The 15,729-nt window shown below is 43.7% G+C and overlaps 1 protein-coding gene across 2 annotated transcripts in view; it reads right to left on the reverse strand.

Moving 5' to 3' along the window:
- RIF1 (replication timing regulatory factor 1) overlaps positions 1-15,729 on the reverse strand; it is a 310,912-nt gene that overhangs the window by 245,183 nt on the left and 50,000 nt on the right. For both annotated transcript variants that reach the window (XM_069225212.1, XM_069225211.1), the window contains exons 10-14: positions 11,057-11,171; positions 10,298-10,471; positions 9,899-10,009; positions 8,960-9,022; positions 18-118 (exon numbers count right to left, since the gene is read on the reverse strand). In XM_069225212.1, the coding sequence (XP_069081313.1) occupies positions 18-118; positions 8,960-9,022; positions 9,899-10,009; positions 10,298-10,471; positions 11,057-11,171 (564 nt within the window). The remainder of the gene's footprint in view (positions 1-17; positions 119-8,959; positions 9,023-9,898; positions 10,010-10,297; positions 10,472-11,056; positions 11,172-15,729) is intronic.

Here is a 15,729-nt window from a genome sequence, read left to right on the forward strand (position 1 = left end):
CAAAAACCATAACTTACTAGTGCTTTCTGTGCAGGAAGAACATCAGCTGTAACAATGTTTTTTAAGGCTTGTAATAAGAGTGGCAAAACGTCAGAGCCTTGTCGGTCTCGCTTAGTACCTGAAAAAAAAAAAAAAAAAAAAAAAAAAAGAACATTTTAAATACAATCAGTTTTTCAAAGCCATCAATATTTAAACTCATATATACAATTTCCGGTTAGGTACAGAATGCCAGGCAACTCTGGAAAGAGATCTCTTTAAAAAAAAAAAAAAAAAAAAAAAAAGTTTTTCACACCGCTTATAAGAGAATAGTTTTTAGGTATAAACCGGAGATGGAAAGCTCATCCTTTCTATAGGGAAGAGGGGAATCTCAGCGGGTGTACAAAATAGAAAGCATTCCACTAAATACAATCTGCTAAGAAGCTTGATCACGCCTTGTGTTTCTAAAGGAAAAACTAATACAATTGTGTTCAACTGCTCTCAAAGGCAATGCTTTGAAAATTTAAGTCACAGGAACTTTCCTCTGAACACCTAAAGCAGCTGCCTTGCTACTTGTCGAATGAGTTCTGGATGAATAGCAAAGGGGCCCGTTCAGTTTGAATGCATGTAGAAATATCCAACACTACCCGTCATTACTATGCATCATTTTGAAGTGCTAAAGTCTGTGCAGATGGATGCACCGAGTTATTTGGATTTCCTATAGTTTTTTAAAATTAGTGTTTAAGGGCTTTTCACAGCCACAGTTCGCAGAGATCTCTAGTGCACTAGGGGGCGGGGGCAGGTGGGGTGAGGGCGGGAATGGACCAAAGTTCAAGTTTAATTGAAAAAAATCCGAAACAACTTTTGAAAGTAAGTGTGAATTTTGATGGAACAAAAACACACAGATCACAAGAAAACATTACTGCATTTCCTTCAAGCTGGAGAATGATGAAATTACCCAGAATGCACAATTTCAGGATAGTTGTATGTAGGAAGCTGGCTATCTAAGCAGTATACCAATCTAGGGGTAGACTATGCAGATAGTACGGGGGTTAACAAAATAACCCTAAATGCTCCCTTTTAAAGCAGTGTGGGTGTGCAGTTCAGGTTAGGCAGTGGGTAGTGCTAAGCATTTGTTGATCATACAGAGACAAAGAAAGTCAAGACCAATTTTAGAAAGATAACACTTTTTATATATCATTTTAAACACCTACAATCTTCAGAATTAGTAAGTACTGCTTGAAGAATCACTTTGCAGAGCGAGGCAAGTAAACAACACAAATGTGCTTCTACACAGTAATGCTTCTAAATGGAAAAAGAAAAGGTACTGCATACAGGTACTTGCAATAGTATCTTGCGGTCCCCTTAAGGTCCTAGGGTGCTAGCGGGATCAAGGTCAAGAGAATCACCATCAGTTAGGTTTTACCTGCCCTGTAGTGTCAGGGTGCAGAGGTGCTGGACGGTTCAGTATCTGGCACACTGCACAGTTGCCAAAGAGGGGGGCCAATTAGAAACAGGCTGCAGAGGGGGGCTTGGGGACAAGTCTGGGAACTCCAAAAAGGGGACTCAGTTTGTCAGAGTCCTGGGAGCAAAGGGACACAGTTGATAGTCGAGGACCTAGGCCGGGGTGCTCGGGTGCAGAGGGTTTTGGCTGGCTGGCCCTGTGCGTCAAAGGCACTCAGTGTTTAGTTAGACCTGCAGAGGAGGAAGAAAAACAGACAGTTGGGCCACTCTATTGGGCAGCCTCATCTATTTCCTTGCCTGTTGGGGCAGGTCATCTTTTTTGCGGCTGCAGTGTCTGTTCCAGACACTAACAAGCCTTGGTACTTACAACTAATCTAGTAGCCTGGGTATTGGGGAAGGGCGAATCCTCGTGGGCTTGGCATCTCCAAACTTTAAGGGGAGATGGGGCTGTCCTCCTCAAGCATGGTGACATCCTCCTGGGTGACAGCTGCGTCTGTGGACCGGGTGGTCAGCAGATTGGTAGACCAGACATTGCAGTCGGTGCTTGCAGGTAAGTGGCTCCCCGACTCCAAGGGAGATGCTGGCTGGTTTGTGAAGTGCTGTTAGCCCTCTTGGGAGATGCACAGCTGCAGGACAAGTTGAGGCCATGCGATTGTCGGGACAGCAGCACATAAGGCAGGCTGTGCTGCTAAAAGTCCTGGCTCCTCCACAGTTCTTGCATTGGTCAGCTCCTCTTTGTCCTACTTCAGTCAGATAAATCTAAGTTCCTGGTGTCAGGGGGCCACCTAAATATGCAATTTAGGGGTGTGTAGGGCCATATACCCATATGGTAACTACACACCCTATATGACCTCTTCCTATGGGGAGTGGGTAGAACCCTATGCCAGAATTCCTAATTCCACCAAAAACAAGATGTCAGATCCCTTCATTTGTGGAGCACATCAGGCAGCCCAACTAAGGGCTATGACTCGCCTGGTAGTGCAACACGCCTACTTGCATAGCTAAATTCCAACCTGTCCTGGTTGGAAGTGGGCCTCAGGGCAGGAGATGGCATCTCCCAGGTCTGGGGAAAGCCGGAGATTGCATAGCAAAAGGCACCCGGAACTTTGAAGTCCCTGGCCTTGGAATGCAGATCCACTAACCACCCTGCCAGAGGAGGTGATGATAACCTCCTCCGGAGCGGGCATGGCTTCTGGCCTCTGAGAGCACTGGCTCTCACCTCTTGAGTGGTGGAGGAGGAGCAGAACCTCGTCTATGGTGGCAGGCTGGTCAGTACCAATCAGACAGCACACTAGCGGACTAGTAGGTTTTCAGGGGGCCCCCTCTGGGTGAACGCCATAAATCTAATACTGGCAAAAGTAAGGATTTATGAAGACGAGGTCTTCGATACCAACATCACAGGTTTCCGTGAAGCTATTATGTAGCTAGGTAACTTGTAATGGCCAGTGCCCAGTGCATACCCTAAGATGGCTTCCCTGTTCACTTGTAATACCTAGTAATCAAACTAGACATCACAGGGGCATGTCCTCACATAAAATATAATGCACCCTGTTTTAGGGGATCTAAGCTGTAAGGGTGACATACATAATGTTTTTTGCAGAGATCATCATGTGGTGTTATCACTCATGTTTTGCACCATGTCATGCCGCCTGCAATGGCAGTCTGCGTGCAATTTGTTCTGAGTAGGGGACTTAGGGTAGCATAATACATGTTGCAGCCTTTAGGGGCCTCTTCAGTACCCATGCCCTGGGTACCAGGGGTACCCTTTACTAGGGACTTACAGGGGTGCTAAAGTGTGTGTCAATTCTACACAATTAGATCAGTTTACATTGTTTTAGCGAAAGAGCGCTGGCACTTGGGACCTGGTTAGCAGGAACCAAGTGCACCTTCAGTCAAAAACTAAATGGTTACTTACCAGGTGGAGTAGTTTTGAAGCCTGAAGAGTTTTCTGGATTCACATGTTGTGCGTTATTATGCCATCTAGTGGTTGGGTCAGGAATTGACTTTTTCCTTTTTGAGCATCATCGACAACCATTTTGGTGTTTGGTCCGTCCCCTGCATGACCTCAGACTGCGCCCCAGAAGCTCCTGTGTGTACTAGGCATCTTCAGATTATTTTTTTGTTGTGTCCTTTTCTCATTTCCCTTTCTCCCCTCTTTCTTTTATGTACATAAGACCTCTTCCCCACATGTTTGTCCTGGTCTCATTTCTGGGGAGGTGGGAGGATCGCATATGAATCCAGAAAACTCTTCAGGCTGCAAAACTTCATTTTCCAGTATGAATCCTTTTCTGGATTCACATGCTGTGCATTAGATTGTGTAGCAATTTCCCCTTTATTTGGGTTGGTTGGGATGCAATGATGAGCTTGGAAACAGGCGCTGTAGTACCTTCTGTCTCACTTGTGCTTTTTATACATTTCGATGCACATACAATAATGTTTTGTGAATGTGTGTGGGGATGCCCATGTTGGTAGGACTATGGGCACATTTGCCATGAATGCTAGCGTTGCTCCCTTTTTATTCGTTGAGTGTTTTTAGGTCGGTGGGGTAGGTGTTTGCCAGCCGATGCGTAGCATGTTTGGACCACATCCATGATCCAACATGTGATAGTCCCCTTTTGTTTCGAATGTCAAATCCAGTAAGGGAACCCCCCGTCACAAACAGTTGGTTCCCATTAAGGAACTGCTTGGTCTCCTCAAGGTAGTATATCAGCGCTCTCCTTACATCCAGGATATGTATTTGTCTTTCCAGTTCTGTTAGTGGATTCTTAAAGAACAGTGGCAACTGGATGGTCTGGTTGAAGTGGAATTTGCTCACCACTTTAGGTAGGAATCAGTGGTTTGTTATGAGCACTACCTTGTCTTTGTAGATCTGCATGTGTGATTCTTGTATTGTTAGCACTTTAATCTCGCTTACTCTTTGTAGTTATGGGATAGCTATCAGAAAAGCAGTTTTCAATGTGGTAAACTGGAGATCAGCTTTATGCATGGGTTTAAATGGTTTTGTCATCAGTTGTGACAGCACTGCGGTTAGGCTCCACATTGGGGTTGGTGCCCTTCTTGGAGAGGCGATTGCTTTGGTTCCCTCTAAGAACCTCTGTATAGCAGGTGCTGTGAAAAACCTTTCACAATGCTCCGCTGGTACAGGCCACAACTGCTGCCACGTGTACCTTGAGAGAAGAGTAGTTGATTCTGCTGTCCAGCAGGTACGTAAGATAGCTAGACTAGAAACCGTAATAACCTATTGCTTGTAGGGTGTTCTGTGCACCACTGGTGGTACCTTTTCCATTTTTCTGCAAAGCATTTCCTTGTGGTTTTCTAGCCTCTTTTAGTATCTCGATGGTCCTAGCTGTACGAGTTCTATTTATTCAAGCGCCATGATGCTAGATTGAGTGTTGCTGGTTCCAGTTGGAATGCTCACCCATTCTCCATTTTAAGTAGGTCCCGTTCCACCTTGACCCTCATCTGTCCCTTGGAACGTTTGAGTAGGTTTGAATATATGATGTTCGTTCCTGGTTCCCTGGCCTTTTCCAGTAGCTACGGTATTAGGGGAATTTGAGGAAAGGTGTAGGCAAATCTCCCTTTGACTGGTGCTGTGGAAACCTGGAGTCAAAGGGTTGGCGTTTTTTATTCTCTACTGATGCAAACAAGTTGATGGTTGGTGTGTCCCAGATCTTAAAGACTTTCTAGTTTTCTTTGTTTTATCTCCCATTTGTGTGTCCTGCTTGCCTGCCTGCTTAGTCTATCTGCCTCTATGTTGTCCTGTCCCTGGTAGGTGAACTGTTTGTAGGTTGAACCCTTGTAGTATCGCTCACTCCCATATTTCTTGGGCAAGTTTGCTTAGGGTGAAATATTGTGCCCCCTTGTTTTTTCAGATAGACAATACAACAACAATGTTCTATCTGGATTAGTATGGTTTTCCCCGATACTTGCGTTTAAAAGGCATTTAAGGCCAGTAACACTGTCTTCATCTCTAGGAAACAGATGTGCTGTATTGCATCCGTCTTGTTCCATTGGCCTCAAGTTCTTAAGTTGTCTGTGTGCGCTCCTCATCCCTTGTGAGACGCATCTGTTATGATGGTGACAGAGGGAGTTGCTGTCTTGAAAGGTCTTTCTATGTTCACCACTGTGTCTTCCTGTCTTCTCTGTTACAACCACTAGATCCTCCAAATTCCCAGTGGCTTGTGACAAGTTGTTGCATAAGCATTGCTAAGATAGGATGGTCGCATGTGGAGTCTTGCATGTGTTGTGAGGGGCATGCATGATGCCATCATTCATGACTGCCCTCACTGTCAGAGATCACCCCTTCTGGTAAAGGCAAATTTGTTCTGAGATTCCCTATATTCTCCTCTGGGTAGGGTATGCATGTGCTTTCCTTTTGTCCAGTCTGGCTCCTAGGAAGATCTTTTTCTGCTGTGATTTTGGGGATGATTATTTTGTGATTTATGCTGAACCCTAGACCCTGTAGGTTTGCGATCACTGTTTTGGTAGCCCTTTGACATTTTTCTTTTGTATGTGCCTTTATTAGCATATTGTCCAGGTAGGGGTACACGTGAAATCCTTAGGAATGCTGCAACTGCTGCAGGTCATTTTGTGCAAACCCTTGGGCAAGACTCAATTGGTAGTGAACCCCTTTGAGTACGAATCTGAGCTATCTTTTGTGTGTCTGGTTTACAGATAGGCGTCCTGTAGGTCTATGGTTGCCATGCTGTCTCTCCTTTGCAAAAGGATTACCTCCTGTACGGTTGTCATTTTGAAATAGTGTGCGCGGATGAATTTGTTTACAAATCTGAGGTCCAGGACTGGCCTTAGCGTAAGGTCTTGCTTTGGTACCAGGAAATAGGGCAAGTAGTTTCCTTTTTTCAATTTCTTCTTTGGTGAGCTTTCTATTGCTTCTGTTGGAGACGTTTCCACTCTTAGGTTTGAGAGTTTAGGTAGGCATTGGTTTGGCCTTCCTAGATAATTGCCTTTGGCCTTTTCTTGTCCCCCTTCTGGGAGCTTTTTCATTAGCTCCTCAATTTCACCCCACTGCTGGTGGCCATATCTATTGAGAAGGGCATTTGAGTTTGCTATACGCCATTGCGTTGCTGCTTCCCTCCCCCTCTTTCTCCCCACCATGTCCTCTTGCTTTCCCTTTCAGGAGGGGGTGCTTGTGGAGGCGTGGGCATTGCTTCTTCTTGCCGCTGCGAAGATGAGTCAGCCACTGTGTTCCCTTGGATGTATTTGGGGCCCTTTTCGAGGAGGGGGGGGGGGGGGGGTTGTATTTTTTCTACACCCTTGGTGTCACCTCCTTAGCTGCGGCAGGTTCTTTGAAGCACTCCCTGCCCTGGTCCAGAATGCTAAGTAACCTGGAGAAATAAAGGTTTCCTTCGCTTGATAGCATGAGGGTTCCTCATAGGAAGCAGGAGTCTCCCTTCTCTTCTAAGGGTACTCCATGTGTGTCCGTTGCCCTCTTCACTAGGCTGTTGTAGCATGTGAGGTCGTCAGGGCTGAAGGCTTTGAGGGATAGTTGTCGACCTCCTGTTCTTGGGCTCTCTGTTTTGAAGTCATTTCAGTCATCCTTAAAACTCCCTGTTGCTTCCTCCCTTTTGGGGGTCGTAGAACTCTTCTGCCTCTTCTTCATGAGGCTCCGGGGTTACCGGTGCTTCGAGTGCAGTTTCCTCCTCCTCATCCTCCATAGTGGTCAAGGGTTTTTCGTGAAATTCAAAATCGTTTCAGTGAGTGGTCAAACTCTTTTTCACAAAATATAGGGTACACTGTTCCAAATAGAAAGAGAGAGAGGATACTATGGCGGGGGTCCTAAATTTTAGGAGCAAGAAACCTCACATATCCAGAAGGATGTCATGCTTCATCATCGGAGCTGCTCCTCGTCAGACCGGCACTGCAATGTCTGACGGGCACCACCCCAAGTGGGGGGGGCTCTTTGCCAGAGATCTTTTCAAATAATGATGCTGTGACCCCAAGAGTGAGTAAGCAAAAAAAGGAGATCAAAAGTAGTGGTTAAAATTGGCTCTCAAAGTCTACACCTGGTAATTAATTTATTGGACCAGATGAGAGAAAAAGGCCAAGGTTAAAAATAGTCATAAGAGTGAAACAGAAATAATGATCAATCACTATGTCAAAGAACAAAATGAGGGCGGGGAATTTCCAAACCATCCCTATCAAGGGTCAACATGTTTCGCATCCTGGTGGTCAATACGGATCCAGTGATGCTTCGTCAAGACCTAAATGACTGTGTATCTCCTAGGCGTAAGGGGTTCTGGATAACTATTCACCAGAATTTATCAGGAAAAAGGAGTATCCAATCACTTACATTGGTGTGGAAAAGATTGTTCCTAACTGTCGCCCATCCCAATTAGGGGAGCGCGCTCTTTTTCACCACAGGAGCAGTGCCATTTCAGCCTCTAGTCAATGCCTTTTCTTCACCTCAGATGCCCTTTCGATGTCTTGTATCGTCAATGGTCATTTTTTCGGCCTTTACTTCTTCTTACGATGGCCTTGAGGTTTCTTTCCCAACGGAGGGTTTTGCCTGTTTTGACACCCGGTCTTCTTCGGTACCCCTGGTCTGAGATCTGTGGGGCTCTCTTGCTCATGGCTGGCCTTCGATCGTCACTTTTTTGGACATCGAGGCTGCTTTGTGATACTTCTCAGTGATTGTCTCCTTTGAGGATTTCAGTGGTCTCTATCTTTTCGGGTTTTCTTTCAATGCCTTTTGTTGATTTCTTCAGCAGGTATTTCTTCTCTGTTTTCCCTTCGAGAAGTTCGATGTTTGATTCTTCTTTTTTCAACATGGTCTCAAAAAAAAAAAAAAAAAAAAAAAAAAAAACTTTTGAGCCGCTCCTTTTGCCTCTAGACCCCAAAGGGAGAAAAAAAAAAAGAATCTGAAGATGGGTACAAGCACAGAAACTTATGGGGTGCTGTCTGACATCATGCAGGGGAGGGACCAAACACCAAATGGTGGTCAACGATGCCCAAAAAGTGGAGGGGGGAGACCATTCCAGGCCCAACCACTATATGGTTGAATACTGCACAGCATGTGAACCCAGAAAAGAATTCATGCAACAAAACCTCAGTATAAGTGGCTAAAAGTAGGGGGTGACTGTCCAAAAGGGCACTTCCCTAAAGTGTAAAAGATCAGATTTGGGCACAAGTTAAAACGGAGACCTACTTTCAAAAAACACAGAAGAAGAATTACCAACATGCAAAGCTTTGGTTAGGGCCACAAAAAAAAAAAAAAAAAAAACACAAATCTGTGCACATAATAAAACTAAAACAATTTAGGAAATGCAATAAACAAATACAACTTTTTTTTTTATTATTTATTTTTTAAATATGTTGCATTCGGGTAAAATGATCCTGCATGCCATTCAGTTTCCGTATTTAGCTTTTATTACATTTACAGTTTAAATCATCTTCAAGCTCCAGGGAGATCAGGAGACCATGAACCATAGTTGTAAAAATAACCTCTTTATTCTAGACGTTTGGTTAAGGGAAAATTGGATGTAACCTGGTGAGTTCTTACCAGCCTCAATGGTTGCTTTCACAAGGCTGATCATATCCTTCCAAATCACCTGCACAATGGCATCTGTAAAAAAGATCATATACACGGATATCAAAACACAGACAAATGTATTCTCCCCAAATCTCACTTTAAATATTAGGGTCCAAATACAGAAAATACAATCCTCGTAGATGCTGCATTTTCCCATTACTGAAGGTGCCTTAGTACCCAAGTAGTATTACTCAAGGAGTGCCTGCTGTACAAGGTTGCCTTAATACTAAAGAAAGAACCCTTTGAATGGCTAACGTTACAGAAACACAGGAATGGTCAAAGAGGCCCTGGTGCAATGTGCATGATCTGCACATATTTTGTTCTCTTGGTAGAGGCAACTTGGGAGAGGCCTACTAGATTGCAGTTCGATCAGTTTCACAGACCACAGTTCTATTCAAGATACAATGAAATTCAGACAAGGGGCCCCCTCTGTACAGATTCAGTTAGTGCAGCAGGGGCACCTTTACACTCGTCATAAAACATCTTGGTGAAGGGCGTAGTTTGATAGTTTACCTCCCTTGCGGGGCCAGCAGTCTTAATGCAGTGACCCCAAACAGCAAGTACTTAATTGCAAACTGGGGACATGCACCTCTAACAATGCAACAATTGTTTTATGCTGCGGCTTACCATAGTTTTAATGCAACAGGTTAATTTCAGCCTGTTGCTCTTGTACCTACAGATATTTCTACAGACCCTTGGTGGAGTGGCGACTGGGGAGTTTTACAATCCCATCCCCATATCTCCCTGCCCCACCTACTGGTTCTGGGGAGCCAAAACGTTCTACTTCAGGCAGGATATCTGATCAACCAAGGAGTAGTCAATTTCTAATATGTGGAGTTTGACAATCATCAAATGACTAATTTCACCAACCCTTTCAAAACGAAGTCTAAAGAACAGCATCCTCCTTACCTGAAGCATCTTTTCCAACTGCTATAAAGCCATCCTGAACGGCATTCAGGAGTGTGCTGGCATGCTTGCAGAAAAATGAAGAGCTACTGATCAACGGGTGCTGCAGAGGCTCTAGACAAACAATATGTATACAATTTAGGCAATTCTTCAAATACTGCCACTTGGTTTGCAGTATTACATGCAGTCACAACAAATAATGGCCACACAAATACATAATGGCAGACAAACTTGGAGGCATGAAAGAACAAACTCGAGGGCTACACAAATACCCAAAGGCAAGTTGCAAGCTTCATGGCAGACAAACATCTTGTAAATGAATGTAAATAAAACTAAAAGGCCGCCAATAATTTCTTTACAGACAACACAATCTTTTCAGACGTTAAGAGGAAACCTACTTACCTAAACCAAGCACAAGATTATTTTTCTTGGCAAAAGTTACAACCTCTGGTCCCAACAAGAAATGAAGCAACATTTCAAGCCCCAAAAGCTGAACAGATGGAAGTGCAGCTGATGAAAGACTACTAGAATTTAAGTTCATCTTGGGTGTTGTGGGGCTTCCAAATGGGAAGGGTCCTGAGGAGGAAAATACATTTTTGAAATGAAATTCTTAGTTGTGCCTGAAATGTCTAAAAGGTAAAAAGCAATTATTTAGTATTGAAAAGTGCCCTGACTTTACACTTGACTATCCAGGGGGGCGCAAACTCAAGTAATCAAGACCAGCTCTATTGGTGAGTTAGGGGATACTTATATAACAGTTAGCAGCAATAAATAAAGTCAAAGTTCAACGTGACTAGGACTTAAGTAAAAGGCAATGTTAAAAATTATACACAAAGAACCACATAAAGGTGTTAGTACCTTCAGTGTAGACATGAGCCCACACGTTTTTAGTGTGGTTATAAGCATGATTACAACACAGAGGTTCCAAACAGAGTTAGGCCATGCTTGATACACCTAGCATAACCCTTTAATAGCTCAGGGTGAATAGCTTGCAAACCTAATGTACTAAAGAGCAGCTCCTGATTAAGTATCAATCCATGAGGTAAAAAAAATATGGGTAGCAGATAGTTATATCGATGGTGCAAACCACGCCTGCAACTAACTAACTTCCAATCCAGCCCAGATGCATTCAACAAGATTATCTATAGGAGCTCTGTGTACCTGCTTTCATCCCAGTCTGATTTAGACTCTGGTTAGCTGATCCTCGTGCAGGAGTTATAGGGGCAGCATTAGAAGAGTCCACAGTTAAAGTGTTTTGAATCAGTGGTGCACACACCTAAAAGTTAAAATACAGTGTCTCTTAATGTTAGAACACAAGCAAAGTATCTGACTGTTTCTAAGAACAATTTAAACTTTTGCAGGTACAGCTGTCCGAGGAAAGCTATTAAAATCAGTTTGGCTTACAGAACCTAAACACTTCACTAGACAGAAACTAATACCATATATCATTCAACAGGTGAATTCACAAACAAACTGCATCTTTTCTACTCCTAATACACAGTTAAAATAGTCAAGACTTAAATCTCTACCGGGCTTGTTTCAGGGGGTCTGGGTGATTAGGAGGATAGCAGTTATGCACATTTTGCAGAGGCTGCTGACCAGTAAGCCGTAACTGATAAATTCTGTCCACCCACTGGAACTTCAGTAGGCACTCTGCACCCTCCATAACAAACCTGGGATATGTCCCTTATTGTTGGGAACGAACTGCGAAGACTTCGAAATCAATGTGCTGAATATGACTGGTAACACATTTCAGCAAAATAGATAAGTTGGACCAAGCTAGGTTTCAGGCCCATTTCTGACTATCCGGCCATCCTGAAGTGAGTACAAGAGGGAATATGCTACCTTGTTTATAGAAAAGCTACATCATAGAATTGCTTTGCTTTTTTAAGTGCGAGCCAGGATGACAGTATCCAATCACTTTCCACATTAAAATACATAACTACACAATCCATGCAACCACAGCAAAACAAAAGTAACCAAAAAAAAAAAAACACACACACCACACAAATAAATGCACATACTAAGAGAGAAAAAAAAACAAGAGAAAAAACATTGCTTTTCTAAAATGGAAATACGCTGGAACCATGCGCATTTTTAGGGCAACTGAATTCCTGAAAACAGCCAACATGCCCAAAGAAAGATCCTGGAAGTCCAGTGAGCAAAAGTTTGAGATTTTATTTGTACTTATTTATTTTAAACCTGGAAGTGGAATATTCCTGTCACTAACTGCGATTTGACCAGAATACATTTGCTTATCCCTCTTGGCGTATTTATTAGGTAGGCCACTGTTCAAAAACTGAACAAGTGGTTTAGAAGTCACATTCCACACATGGGCTGCAGTCTAGATTTTCAACACCCAGATGAGAAACTCTAAACCATGAGACGAGGGTCGCTGTAGGCCAAAAGAGAACAGTAAGCATAGGTTAAAATAAGTCTTTACATGAAGGAAAGAGACCCTTTTTGACATGGTCACCAACACTTTTTGCCTGGTATTTGATGCAACTTTGACTGAAGTGCACTGAGGTCCTGCTAACCAGGTCCCGAGTGCCAGATCTCTTTCCATAAACTGTGCAATTGTTCCCCAATTGGCAATACCTTTAGCACCCCGGTAAGTCCCTAGTAAATGGTACCCTTGATACTAGGGGCATGGGTACTAACGAGGGCCAGTAAGGGTTTTAGCATGTATGGTGCCAACCTAAGGGACCCCTTACCACCCTTATGCAGACTGCCACTGCAGGCTGCGTGACATGGTGTAGACGAAAGTGAAAACATGACATGGCAAACATCCAGTGTCATGCCTGCAGACACTGCATATAAATATAAAACAAATCATCCTTACAGCAGGCCTTACAGACCTAAGGCTGCGTGCATTTTACTACATGTGTGGACATATCTGCATGAGCAGATATGCCCCTGTGATATCCAAGTAAACTCTTAGACATTACAAGTGAACAGGGATTCCATCTTAAGGTATGTCCTGGGCACTGGTTAAAATGGGTTTCCAGCTACATAATGGCTTCACTGATACCTATGGGGTTTGGTATCAAATACCTCATATTAATAAACCCACACTGATTCCAGTGATGGATTCATTAATACATGCACCCGGAGAGTAAGTACCTTAGAAGTACCTCCTGAAACCTACAGTCTTCTAGTGTGCTGGCTGACTGGTACATCCACCACAGGCACGTTTCTCATCCCTGCAGGTGAGAGCCCACGCTCTGAGGTCAGAAACTATGCCTGCTCCGGAGGAAGGTGTTATTTAGCATACCAAGGCAAGGAACTTCAAAGTACCTGCCACCTTTAAAATGTGACCCCAGCATCCCCCAGACCAACAGGATGCCACCCCTGCCCTGCGGCCCATATGGCACCAGGACAGGCAGGAAATTAGCTATGCTTGGAAGGGTGGAGGACACCCAGGTCTGACACACACCAAAGGTGAGCTGCCTGCTGTGCCCCAAAAAAGAAAAAATCACCAATATTGGTAATGATAAAATTAGGAAGTCCGAGACGGGGTGATGCCCACTCCCACAGGAAGTGGTCATATAAGAGGTGCAGTGACCCAAAGGGCCGTTAGCCCTTCCCTCCCCATAATGCCCCTCCATCTAGTATTTAGGGCATCCCTTGGCACCAGGAAAACAGATTTGACCAGCCTAAGAAGACACTGAAGAGCTGCGAAGAGCAAGAACAGAGTAGCAGCAACTGACATGGCCCCAACCCTGCCGGCCTCGACAAATGAAACACTGTTGACTCGTCGTGAAGCTGCTCTGCCCCCAAAAGCCTGGGAAGACTACCAGCCCTTCAATGAACAACCAGCACCTTCCATACCATGGAGTAGCAGAGCTGCTCCCCTGCAAGCACCCAAGAAGAACGAGGAGAGGCCCAGACCATCGAAACTCCGACACCAAAAAGCACTACTGCACCCAGACCCCCCAGCCTGAGTCGAAGTGGGCCAACAAGGTCCTGAGACCCTCCAGAGATGAACCCCAACTTGGGTTTAGCCAGACTGCAGCCTCTTTTGTGCAGGAACCAAAAACAGCGAGGAGCCTTCATGATGCAATCCCACTGGACAGTGCATCACTGCACACACGTTCGTCTATTCGCCCCCCTCCCCTTCCCTTCCCTTCCCTTCCCCTTGCCTGCATTGCTGTGGATCAACAGTGACCCGGTGTGCCCTAGACCCTCGAGACCTGAGCCACCTTTTGGGTTCAGCTGGACTGGGCCACCAGTCCCTACCTACAGCCTCTTTTACCCAGGACTGGTTCCCATTGAAACCAATTGCACACCGAACACAAAAGCACCTCTGCACCCGGACGCCCCCAAGCCAACCAAGGTGACCTGTTGGTGCTTCTTTGGACCTTGCCCCATAGTTACCTTAACTCTAGAAGACTGGACATGTACGTTGCTGCTAATATACATATGCAGTATGTGTCTCTTTTCCAATAGGATAACAATACGGCATTAGAGTTAATTCAAGTGTATTTTCTGTATTTGTCACAACTGCTAACTTAAGAAGTACTTACCCAATAACTAAGCTCTTGGTGTCAAAACATATATAAAAAAAATTATTTTTCTAAATTGATGTGGATCTCCTTACTGAGTGTTTGTGTATCATTTATGGACTGTGTGTATGCAACAAATGTCTAATACTCCTCTCTGATAAGCCTGAGGCTGCTCGACCACACTACCCCAGATAGAGCACCTGGAATTGCTAGAACAAACCCCGGTCCCCTTATAAGGGATACCTGGATTCCATACACAGCATACCTTTTTGGTATACTATATAAAGAGCCACCTCCCTACAAAATGGTTAAACACCTACTTCACACATCATCCAAATCATCAGTAAGTGGTGCTTTTAAAATCACACAAGGCTTTAGTGCAGTGTAGATGTAGCTTACGCCAAGAATGTAACTGGCATGCCTCTGCAATAATTTTCAAAAATATTTACTGCAGAGGCTGAGCATCTTTGCCATTTGCAAAGGCCTGCTGCTTGTATGAAAAAAAGGTTTCTATAATGTAGCACAGTGATGAGCTATGATGTCTATATTTGCAGTATTTGTTCATTTATTCAAAATCACATTTAATGACTAAATAATTTCTAATGAAAATTTCAAAGAAATTTCATGATTTTAAAAAGGTTTTTCACTTCTGCCTCAGGATTCATGTATCTAATTACATGAAATCTCCATATGGATATCAATGTTGTCCTTTGGGTCATCCACCTCCTGACTATTTTTTGTTTTGTTAACTACTGTGCCACACACACAAACCTACTTTTATAGGTTTGCAGAAAACGCACCAATAAGCATCCATTTAGAGCAGTGTTTCCCAAACAGACTACATTACAATTCACTATGAGAGTGCTCTGTTGAAAAATTCTTGTAACCAAATTTTCTTTGATATGATTTTCACTGCGATTGCTGTCCTATTGTCAGGGCATTCGGTTTCCTAATTTATAGGTTTTGTGCATTTTTAAGTAATATGCTTTTATTATATAATAATGCCTTAAAGGTTATTTGATCAGCAGATAGCGCACTTCGGAAATACAGAATTATGCCATTTGGTACAACTAAACTGCTTCAGAACTGGTTTATTGCTCACCACAAAGTAGAAGCACTTAAGGCCGGATTTAGATTTCAGCAGACAGGTTACTCAGTCACAACGGTGACTGATAGCACGTCCACAAAAATCTAAATACCATAGGATATAATGGGATTTATATTTCGGTGGACGGGCTATCCGTCACAGTTGGGACGAAGTAACCAGTCAGCTGAAATCTAAATCAGGGCCTTAATTTTTAATTTAGAGGCCAAGTGTATGCAACAGTA

The sequence above is a fragment of the Pleurodeles waltl genome, chromosome 3_1 (assembly GCF_031143425.1).
Source record: "Pleurodeles waltl isolate 20211129_DDA chromosome 3_1, aPleWal1.hap1.20221129, whole genome shotgun sequence".
NCBI lineage: Eukaryota > Metazoa > Chordata > Amphibia > Caudata > Salamandridae > Pleurodeles > Pleurodeles waltl.